This window comes from Phocoena sinus, chromosome 10 (genome assembly GCF_008692025.1).
Source record: "Phocoena sinus isolate mPhoSin1 chromosome 10, mPhoSin1.pri, whole genome shotgun sequence".
Lineage (NCBI taxonomy): Eukaryota > Metazoa > Chordata > Mammalia > Artiodactyla > Phocoenidae > Phocoena > Phocoena sinus.
Window position 1 is genome coordinate 59,706,818 of NC_045772.1, and position 12,007 is coordinate 59,718,824.

The following is a 12,007-nucleotide window of genomic DNA, read 5'->3' on the forward strand; positions in this document are numbered from 1 at the left end:
GTAACAGTTCCTAGTACATAGGTTATGGTAAAAGTTGAGTCCATACCTGAAAGTTTACAGTGGAAAGTTAGGGAACCAATTACAATATTGAGATTGCTTAAAATAAAATTCTGAGAAGTTTTAAGTAAATAATTATTGACTAGATTGGGGTTGGGCCTACAGGCTAATATACTGTTTGCTTCTTAATGATAATTTCAGGACAGAACATTCGCTTTAAGAAGCCATAATTTTAACTCATTATAATAGTAACTCTGGTCTTTTGTCCAGATAAGATGTTTTTCTCTTTTTTTTAACAGCTTTATTGAGATATAATTCATATATCATACAACTCATCCATTTAAAGTATATAATTCAGTGTTTTTTTTATATATTCACAGGGTTGTACAGCTATCATCATAGTCTAATATTAGGACATACTCATCATCCCCAAAATAAACCCCATACCCATTAGCAGTTTTTCTCATCTGCTCCCTCTGCCCCACCCCACTAATCAACCACTAAGTTTTTTCTATATATGTAAGTTTGCCTTCATATAAATGGTATCATACAATTCATGGTCTTTTGTGACTGGCTTCTTTCACTTAACATAATGTATTCCAGGTTTATCCCTGTTTTAGGATGTGTCATTACTTCATTTCTTTTTATTGTTAGATAATCTTAGGTTGTATTGATATATCACATTTTATCTACCCCTCAGTTGATGCACATTTGGGTTTTCATTTTGTGGCTACTATGGCTAATGTTGCTGTGAACATTCATACAAGTTTTCGTGTGGATATGTGTTTTCGTTTCTCCTGGGTATATACCTAGGAGTAGAATTGCTAGGTCATATAGTAAACTCCATGTTTAACTTTTTGAGGAACTACCAAACTGTTTTCCAAAGTGGCTGTACTATTTTATGTTCCCAACAGCAGTGGGTGCAGACATGGTCTCTAGATGTAATCTGTGCCGTTTCTTTAACTTCATATATTTGTCCTATATATGATTTCTATGCTATCTAACTTGATTCAAAGACATCAGCTTCGGGCTTCCCTGGTGGCGCAGTGGTTGGGAGTCCGCCTGCCGATGCAGGGGACACGGGTTCGAGCCCTGGTCCGGGAGGATCCCACATGCCGCGGAGCGACGAAGCCCGTGCGCCACAACTACTGAAGCCCGCGTGCCTACAGCCCACGAGCCGCAGCTGGAGGGAGCCCGCGCGCAGCAACGGGGACGCAATGCAGCCAAAAATAAATAATAAATAAAAAAAAAAAAAAAAAAAAAAAAAAAAAAGACATCAGCTTCCTTTATGACTTTTAAGAATATTAAATAAAACTTTTAAATTTATTTCTTTAGGTCTGTCATCTGATGCCAAGCCTATGGTAAGATATCTTTTTTTTTTCTTAACCTTGAGAGCCAAATCTTAACTCTGTATAGTTAGTTAAGTTACAGATTTCCTTCTCCCCAGATCAGAGGAAGCTGAGATAATATGAGTTTGGTGACTGTTTTCAGTACAGTGTCTTATGTCCTAAATAGAAAGAATTGTTTGAGGCACTGAGGGGTCAGGAAAATTGCTGCATCTTCAAAGTCATTATAAACATCTTCCTTCCTACCACTCCTCTTGAAAAGGGTAGATTTTGTTAGCTAGAGGGCAATCCATATAACTCTTTGTTTTATGGTACTGGAGTTTTAGGGCCTCATGCAGTGGCTTTGGATAATGTCAGACTCTTAATTACCACAAGAGAATCTGTGGAAGCAACTTATGAGTTCTATTTTGTAGATACTGATAATTTTCAACACTACCTGTCAAATACCAGAGAATAAAGACTAGGATAGTACGCTTTCTGGACCATTATGACTTGTCAGCATGTTTAGAAAATGCAAGCAAATGCTGTGAAATATGTTTAGCTTTATGAAATCCTGCTGTTGGAATTACAGTTTAATAATATAAGTGAAGGTGAAATGTTTTAGTAGTAGTAGTAGAAGTTAGTAGCAGTAGTAGTAGTAATGATAATGTCCCAAATATCCTTATGATAAGTCTTCTATATCAAGGCTTCCAAGAAAAAGGAAGGAAGAAAATTGAATTGGGTACTGGTAGTAGATTTGTGTTCTGAAGAACGGAGAGCTGCAGTGATAGTTTCTCTTTGCTAGGGCATAGGGTTAAGAACTACTTGTAAAGGCTATGTATAGGAATTAACAATTTTGGACTGTGAATGATGGACTTGTTTGGAGGTGATGATTTAGACATTTGTTTGCTTTTTCAAGCAGTGTTTGGCCTACTTTGATCTTAAACCCTCCCTAGGCTTTTGCCACCTTTGATGAATGAAAGAGGCAGGGCTGAATCTTCACTGCATTCCAGGAGAGAACTTTTAATAATTAGTGGTATGGATGAGTGCTGCTTAGTTTCCAAATTTGGCACATAGGGTATCTTTGATGTTGTATAGGCTTATTTGAATTCTTAGCTTTGGACCATAGTTTGTGCCTTCTGTGTTTTCTGTTTTGATTTTTTTCTTTTTTAAAATTTATTTATTTTTGGCTGCATTGGGTCTTCATTGCTGCATGCAGGCTTTCTCTAGTTGCGGTGAGCAGGGGCTACTCTTCGTTGCGGCACCTGGGCTTTTCATTGTGGTGGCTTCTCTTGTGGAGCACGGGCTCTAGGCGTGCAGGCTTCAGTAGTTGTGGCGCGTGGGCTCAGTAGTTGTGGCTCGCAGGCTCTAGAGCGTAGGCTCAGTAGTTGTGGGGCACAGGCGTAGTTGCTCCGCATGTGGGATCTTCCCGGACCAGGGCTCAAACCTGTGTCCCCTGCATTGGCAGGCAGATTCTTAGCTACTTTGCCACCAGGGAAGTCCCTGATTTTTTTTTTTAATATTTTTTTTTCCTATGTTTTTTGTAGGTTAACCTGGATAAGTTAAAGGAAAGAGCTCAAAGATTTGGTTTGAATGTCTCTTCAATCTCCAGAAAGGTAAGGTACTATTTTTGCAACATTAGAGCAGCTTGGGGCTACATAGTTTGGAAATGACTGTCCTAAGAATAGAACTGGCTACTCAGCACTTCATTTAATGCAGTCCTTTGAGTATCACCTCCTCTCACTGACTATTGATTACATTATGGCTATTGTTTAACAAAGTTAATTGTTTTTTTCTACAGATTGTTTGCATAGCTGCCATGCTGGCTGTTAGAACAAGGTTTATATTTCTCTTTATTGAGTTCAGTGACGTTACATCTGCTTTAACTTCTGATATAGGCATAATGGAAATTAAATAATCAGGGGAAGACAGTCTTGTCTTTAGGTCAAAGGTACCTAAAAGTAAAATTTGGAGGTTCTTTGGAACAAAACTGAGAAAATTGTTTCATTCTTTCTGCCCCTCTGCTAACTGATACTGTTTAGTGTAAGCAAGATGACTTTGTTGACACCATGCTGTGGGGAGTGATCAATTCTACAGGGCATTGTTATGTTTGGAGTTTTGCTATGCACATTGGAGAAAATGCTAAGGACTTTCCTGTTTGCCTAGAGCCGGTAGTCTCTTAATCTTTGTTCTGTGAGAATGAGAGCACGTTTCTTGGTTGTTGAAGTGGTGGCAGGATTAAAGGAAGACTATTTCAAACCAGAAAAACCATCATTAGGAAAAAAAAAATTATTTCCCACTAAATATGGAAGCATTTAGCTCTCTAGAAATCCATTAGAAGAAACTTACCTGACGGTAGTTATATTTTTGCTCAGAAAAGAAAAATTGAGTATATAAAAATAAACATTAGTTGTGTCCCTGTGAGACTCATAACCTTGTACACAACTGTGCTTCATCTTCCTTCCCTTTGGGTTACATTTTTTGTGTTTACCAGAAATATAACATCATGTCTTTTTGCCCAACTTGATGCTGAGACCATCGGTATTCAGTAGGAGTATTTGGTGGTTTATGTGGAATAAAGTAAAGGAGTTGAGAGGTAGGCAGAATATATGATTCTTAAACCACAAGCAGCTTAATAGGGAAGCATTATTATAAGCCAGAAGTCATTTGTGTTTTGCAAGATGGTGAGGGGAAAAGGTGCCTTGGATCCGTGGCCCTTCTTATCATCTATCTCCTTGTTTTGTATATGAGGCCTAGGTATCTGAGAATCTCATCAATAACTTCACTCCTTTAGGGAATTGTATGAGTTTGTGTGTTGGAGGACGGAGGGAACAAAAGGTACCCACTGAACTGAGAAGGTATCTTGATACTGAAAAATGAGGCAGGCAGCTCCATATATATAATCAATGGAGTAGTTTATTATAGGGTAACTTACTTACAGGGTAGGATGAGGTAGACGACAATCTGGAAGCATTCACAGCTGCACTCCACACTGCTGAGGGGCCATTGGGCCAATTTTATACTTATAGTTAACCCAGGGTTTGGGGGTACATGCTTGGAAACAGGAAGTGCATTCCCAAGTCAAGATTTATGAATGGGTAACTAGTCTTGTGGGCACCATGAATATATCAGTGAAGGTCGTCATTGTTGTTTAGAGACTAACAGAGTATAGAGACCACCCAGACCTAATGATCATTAAACAATATCTATTAACTACAGAGCCCTTGATGACAGAGAAGAGTTGTACTACACAGTACAGCCCTAGGTAGAGTCAGTGGAAGGACAGGAAGAACTGAATGGACACAAGATGGCATCAGTTATGCCAACAGCCATACATTGTGTGTTCTATCAAACTTAACAAAATCGAACACGATATCTCTTACAACTTAGCTCATAGGGACACATTCCTAAGAGGAATTGTCTGTCACTCTGTGCTGCCCACCTGAGTTATACAAGGATATCAGTCTTTTCCCTTCCCTTCCCTGGAATCTTTCTCTATATTTGACCTGTTTTCAGCCTCCACAGGAGGCTGAGTAAAACATGAAGGGATACATTTATTGATTTTGAGCAAATTACTAAACTTCTTTGATCCTCATCTATAAAACTGGGAGTAACACCTAACATCATGTTTGTGTAGAATAAATGTGTATTTGTAGTTCCCTAACATAGTGACACTTTGACCCTCTATAAATTTTATTTTTGTTTTTATGTATTTTTAATGTATTTTTTAATGCTTTAAAATTTTTATTTACTTTTTTTTTTTTGGCTGCGTTGGGTCTTTGTTGCTGCGCGCAGGCTTTCTCTAGTTGTAGGGAGCAGGGACTACTTTTTGTTGCGGTGCGTGGGCTTCTCATTGTGGTGCGTGGGCTTCTCATTGTGGTGCATGGGCTTCTCATTGTGGTGCCTTCTCTTGTTGCGGAGCTCGGGCTCTAGGTACACGGGCTTAGCAGTTGTGGCACCAGGGCTCAGTAGTTGTGGCTCTCAGGCTCTAGAGTTCAGGCTCAGTAGTTGTGGTGCACGGGCTTAGTTGCTCCGCAGCATGTGGGATCTTCCCGGACCAGGGATCAAACCTGTGTCCCCTGCATTGGCAGGAGGATTCTTAACCACTGCGCCACCAGGGACGTCCAGATCCTCAATAAATTTTAGTTTCCTTCCTTGGTTTTCAGTTCTGGTTTTATCACTTTGAGTCAATTAACTTCTGTGTTTCAGTTGATCATTGATAGGATTACAGTTCCCATTTTAAATTCTAAAGGGTTAAAATGAGATAATGGTAATTGGCAGAACTCTAACTGTATGAGCTCTGTTCTCTAATAACATTCATTGTGACACATATGTTCTAGAGTAGTGCTTTGCGAATTCTGTGACGAAAGACTAGTTTTTAAAATTTTCCAATTCATTGTCGAGAGGTACTTTTGCGAAATAAAATAAAAATGTCAAAGAAATGTTAAATTACTTGGAAGTTTCTAAACACTCTCAATTTCTGGACTTATTTCTAGACTGATAAACGGTTTAGGGATCAAGCACTAGGAGGCAGACCACATTTTAAGTAGCACTATACTAGAGTATACATGATTTCTTCCAAGGACCACTTCGCTTGGAGGCTTATGACTGTCTGAGATGTCCTTTTTGAGTATAGGTTCCATTTACATTGATCATAAATCCTGATTTTCAGAATTATCCTAATTTCAATGGTTTGTTCTAAGTTGCCTCACAAACCATTAAAATGTCCCTGCTATTTTGCTATCTAGACTACCACTGTTCAGTAGAACCTTCTGTGATGATAGAAATATTCTACAAAATATTGTTCTATTAAATAATCTGTTATCTAATATAGGCATATCTCAGAAATATTGTGGATTCAGTTGCAGACCACCACAATACAGTGAATATTGCAGTTAAGTGAGTCACAAATAAGCAGTGTACATACCTAAATTGAAAACTACTTTATTGCTAAAATAAAAGTGCTAACCATCATCTGAGCCTTCAGCAAGTTGTGATCATTTTGCCAGTGGAGGGTCTTGCCTCTATGTTGACGGCTGCTGACTGATCAGGATGGTGGTTGCTGAAGGTTGGGGTGGCTGTGACAGTTTCTTTTCTTTTCTTCCTTTTTCTTTTTGCCAAAATTGCATTTTTTATTTAAAAAATTCTTGCTTTTAATGTCCTCAAACAACCAATGCAACCAAGTGGCATTCTGAACCTCAGACTGCCAAGGAGTGACTAAGATGCAGCTGAAATAATTGTGTTGTAAGATAATTTATGCTTATTATTTATTTTTAAAAATTCAGCTTTATATACGAAAAAAGATGTTTCAGTTCCTTCCTAAATTTAGTACAAAATGCAGTGTATAGAAATATTATATCTATTCCTTGTTCCTGAATGTTACTTTCACATAATTAATAGATTCTCCAAATTACTTTGCATTACAAAATCACTTGAAGTAGAATTAAGGATCGGACAGATATATAAATTACATTATAAAATTAATTTAGAACTATATAAAATAAATCATCTTTGTCCAGGAGTTGTACAAAATGAAGGAAATATTATATGTAGTTTAATATATATGTAGTAAATATAAATCATATGCTGTGTGGAGTTCTAGACAAATGTGTTTCCTAGGCAATTTCTTAAAATAAAACAACAATGGGGCTTCCCTGGTGGTGCAGTGGCTGAGAGTCCGCCTGCCGATGCAGGGGACACAGGTTCGTGCCCTGGTCCAGGAAGATCCCACATGCCGCAGAGTGGCTAGGCCCGTGAGCCATGGCCGCTGAGCCTGTGCGTCTGGAGCCTGTGCTCCGCAATGGGAGAGGCCACAACAGTGAGAGGCCCGTGTACCGCAAAAAAACCCCAAAAAACAATGAAGTTTGCCACATTGATTGACTGACTCTTCCTTTCACAAGTTATTTCTCTGTAACATGCAATGCTGTTTGATATCATCTTACCTACAGTAAGTTCTTTCAGAATTGGAGTCAATCCTTTCAAACCTGGCTGCTGCTTTATCAATTAAGTTTATGTAACATTCTAAATTCTTTGTTGTCATTTCAGCAATATTCACAGCATCTTCTCCAGGAGTATATTCCATCTCAGGAAATCACTGTCTTTGCTCATCTGTAAGCAACTCCTCATCCGTTCAAGTTTTACCATGAATCGTAGCAATTCAGTCCCATCTTCAGGCTCCACTTCTAATTCTAGTTCTTTGGCTGTTTGCACCACATCTGCAGTTACTTCCTCTACTGAAGTCTTGAACCCCTCAAAGTCATCCATGAGGGTTGGAATCAACTCTTTCCAAACTCCTGTTAATGTTGATTTTTTTTTTACCTCTCTCCATGAATCACAGATGTTCTTAATGGCATCCAGAATGGTGAATCCTTTCCAGAAGGTTTTCAATTTGCTTTGCCCAGATCCATCAAAGGAATCACTACGTGTGGCCTTATGAAAAGTATTTCTTAAATAGTAAGATTTGAAAGTTGAAATTACTCCTTGATCCGTAGGCTGCAGAAGGGATGTTGTGTTAGAAGGAGTGGAAACATTAATCTCACTGTACATCTCCGTCAGAGCTCTTGGGTGGTGACCAGGTGCATTGTCAGTGAGTAGTAATACTTTGAAAGGAATCTTTTTTTCTGAGCAATGTGTCTCAACAGTAGGCTTAAAATATTCAGTAAACCATGTTGTAAGCAGACGCTCTGTCATCCAGGCTTTGTTGTTCCATTTATAGAACACAGGCAGAGCCCTAGGATTTTCGGAATGGTAAATGAGCATTAGCTCCAACTTAAAGTCACCAGCTGCATTAGCCCCTAACAAGGGAGTCAGCCTGTCCTTTGAAGCCAGGCATTAACCTCTCCTCTCTAGCTGTGAAAGTCCTAGATGGCACCTTCTTCCAATGTAAGGCTGTTTCATCTATATTGAAAATCTGTTGTTTGGTGTAGCCACCTTCATTAATTATCTTAACTAGATCTGGACAACTTGCTGCAGCTTCTACATCAGCACTTGCTGCTTCACCTTACACTTTTATGTTATGGAAGTGGCTTCTTTCCTTAAACCTCAGGAACCAAGCTCTGCTAGCTTCAGACTTTCGCAGCTTTCTCACCTCTCTCAGCAGCCTTCATAGAATTGAAGAGAGTTAGCACTTTCCTCTGGATTAGGCTTTGATTTAAGGGAATGTTATGGCTGGTTTGATCTTCTATCCAGACCACTTAAACTTTTTTTCACATTAGCAATAAGACTGTTTCTCTTCTCTTTCTAAAGTTCCTTGCAGTAGCACTTTTAATTTCCTTTAAGGACTTTTTCTTTGCATTCACATCTTGGCTAACTGTTTGGTACAAGAGGCCTAGCTTTTGGCCTCTCTCAGCTTTTGACATGCCTTTCTAGCTTTTGATTTAAAGTGAGAGATGTACAACTCTTCCTTTCACTTTAACAGTTAAATAACCCATTGTAGGGTTATTAATTGGCCTCATTTCCGTATTGTTGTGTCTCAGGAAATAGGGAGGCCTGAGAAGAGGGAGAGAGATGGGAACGGCCGGTTGGTGGAGCAGTCAGAGCACACATATTTATTGATTAAGTTCTCTGTCTTTTATGGGCATGGTTTGTGGTGCCCCCAAACAATTATAGTAGTAACATCAAAGATCACTGATCACAGATCATCATAACACATATAATAACGATGAAAAAGTTTGAAATGTTGCAAGAATTATGAAAATGTGACACAGACATGAAGTGAGCAAATGCTGTTGGAAAAATGGCTCCAGTAGACTTGCTCAACATAGGGTTGCTGCAGACCTTCAGTTTGTGAAAAGTACAATATCTGTGAAGTACAAGTCGAAGCACAATGAAACAAGGTATACCTATACACTAGTCATTAGCCACGTGGTTATTGATCACCTGAAATGTGATCAGTAGTCACATGCGGCTAATGATCAGTATAGTCACACAATAGCTAGTGTGACTAGGAACTGAATTTTTAATTATTTTAAATTTAAGTAGCCACGTGTGTATTGGACAACTCAAGTCCAGCTTATATCTCCCACACAGCTTTCATACTTGGAAGTAGAATAGAAATCTTATCAGACCACCTGTTTGGATCACTGTTTCCATAGCCCAGAGTTTTTTAGTACTTGTAGAATATAAGCAGTTTCAGAGTGAATTTGTAGGAGGAGAGAAATTGGAGGAAAGGGAATAAGAGATAAGCAGAGGAACTGTTCTTTTTTTCAAGTAACTTTTTTTCTAGAACGTAGTGTTCTAGACCCAAATCATGAAATTGCAACTGGCTGCGTTGTCAGTAAGAGTTGCTTTGTTCGGAGTCCTGTGTTTAACAGTTCTGTATCACCAGAGATGATTTGCAACCTAGTATTGGCTTGACCAGAGGTTAGTGATATGATTAAATTTGTATTTATGGAACAGCCAGAGCAGCACAATTATGTCCACCTCATCCTGGGGTCCTGGGTTCCAGTATAGCCTCCTCCTGTGTAATTTGGTCATCTGTCTTTAAGTTTTACAGTTGTCCAGGCACAGATTTTATTCGGTTAGATATGGTGCAAATAGTGGAGGTTAACAGGTGATATGAAGAAACCTCTTCTTCATCCTAGTATCCTAAAAGGGGCAATGAGAGAGACCCACTCTCTGTCACCTCATTGCATGGAGTTTGTGTTTGCTTGATCCAGCTTAAGGCCCTCATTGCATCATGGTTTCTCCTCAGTAGAATCCGCTGCATACCAGTGGATATGATAAAGAGAGAGAATGTGTGAGAGGAGTGAGCCGTAGTGTTTGTGACAGATTTTTTTTTTTAATTTTTATTTATTTATTTATTTATTTTTGGCTGTGTTGGGCCTTCGTTTCTGTGTGAGGGCTTTCTCTAGTTGCGGCGGGAGGGGGCCACTCTTCATCTCTGTGCACAGGCCTCTCTCTGTCGTGGCCTCTCTTGTTGCGGAGCACAGGCTCCAGACGCGCAGGCTCAGTAGTTGTGGCTCACGGGGCTAGTTGCTCCGCGGCATGTGGTATCTTCCCAGACCAGAGCTCGAACCTGTGTCCCCTGCATTAGCAGGCAGATTCTCAACCACTGCGCCACCAGGGAAGCCCCCAGATTTTTTTTTTTAACTGTCACAATCTGACCATCTCCTCTTCATATTTTAGATATATGGCTTCAGCATATTATAAATTTGAGGGTATCGAATTTCTGCTATTCTTCCTTGGCTAACTTTTGCGTGACTGCTTATATATTTCACTTTTCAGCTCCACTAGTATACTGTACACATTAGGCAGTACACAGAAACTTCAAGAAATGTGCCCCCCCTCAACCATCTTCCCTCTCTCCCCCTGCCCAAGAAAAAGACCTGTCTGTTCATGTTTCCAGCTCAAGTCTCAGTAAATAGAATCCTGTTGGTTTAGGATAATGGGAAGTGACAGGGCAAAGAATGGCACTGGCATTTATGGACATTTTTTACACAAGAGACTGTAAATTGTCCCCTCCAACTCTTTCGACTATTTGAGGATAGAATGGCATGCCTTTTCTCCTATAAGCTTCATAGTGACAGTGGGCTGAGAAACCTCCCAGCCCCTCAAACAAAACAAAACCCAGATAAATAACCTCTGCCTGGTTGGTTCTGATTGATCACCAGCTAAGTTTTCAGTCTTGTGCTTAACTGGTTGTTTTTTTTTCTCTGTCAGTTTTCCATGCCTCCCAAGAGAAGTAGCGTTTGGGTCAGTCCTCTTGGTGAAGGACTTGGCCTGGCACATAAGAAATTCATCTCTAAAAGGAATGGGTAAGGGAAATAGATGGGAAGCCAGCTCAGTTAATATATGATGGTCATAGGACATTAGTTTTGGTAGAAATTAGGTCTGGGCTTAGAGATGTATTGTTAACTGATGTAGCTAATTTGCATGGATTGTTTTTTTCATTTGTTTATTTTCAAACATTGACACATTTGGGAAAGTGAAACTTGATACTTGAGGAAGTTACAGGAAATCCAGCTAGCTAAGTATTACAAAGAAACACAAACGAAAACACCAGGCCCAGGCACTAAGCAGAAAACTGGAGTGTGGTTTATACTTTTCTCCCTTCCCGAGAATGTGAGGGGCATGTGTTACTGCTTCTTGATTCTTGATTAGTAGTAGTAAATGTTGACATTAGTACATCTTCCTTACTTCTCTACTAGGATATTACTGAGTTTTCCATACTTGTAGTTCTTCATATAGGTAACTGTCCTAATGAGTTATCTTAAGGGGCCTGTAAACCCTAAAGGCTACGTTTTCCATGTTCGTGCTTTTTGCCAGTTTTCTTCCCTGATGAATGTTCTGTGATACACAGTGTTAGAATATATTGATAAAAACGAATTAAATATTCCTCCACTGACTATCTTCTTATTGCTGAGGCTGGTAACTAAAAGAGTCTTGGGTGGCTGCAGTGATTAGTTTCATGAACCTTTCATATAATTGTATATTTTTGCTCACCATTTGTTGGGGATGGACCACTTCAGAGTGAGAGAGACATTGGACCTATTGCTTTTGAGGAGCTTGTCGCTGAAATGTGTTGAGATATCAAAGAGGAAACTGGGACAAAGAGTCAGTTCGAAGCACAGGAGGGCACAAGTGTCTTCTGTCATAACGGGTCCCCAACCTTTTTGGCACCAGGGACCGGTTTCGTGGAAGACAATTTTTCCACGGCCGAGGGGGGTGTGGGTGGGGGGAGGGTG

At 39.6% G+C, this 12,007-nt stretch overlaps 1 protein-coding gene across 3 annotated transcripts in view; it reads left to right on the forward strand.

The window, feature by feature from the left end:
* SARNP (SAP domain containing ribonucleoprotein) overlaps positions 1-12,007 on the forward strand; it is a 53,648-nt gene that overhangs the window by 23,391 nt on the left and 18,250 nt on the right. For all 3 annotated transcript variants that reach the window (XR_004351760.1, XM_032645559.1, XM_032645557.1), the window contains exons 8-9: positions 1,333-1,358; positions 2,870-2,938. Coding sequence is in view for 2 of the 3 variants with exons in the window: in XM_032645559.1 (XP_032501450.1) it covers positions 1,333-1,358; positions 2,870-2,938 (95 nt within the window). In the remaining variant the exon portion in view is untranslated. The remainder of the gene's footprint in view (positions 1-1,332; positions 1,359-2,869; positions 2,939-12,007) is intronic.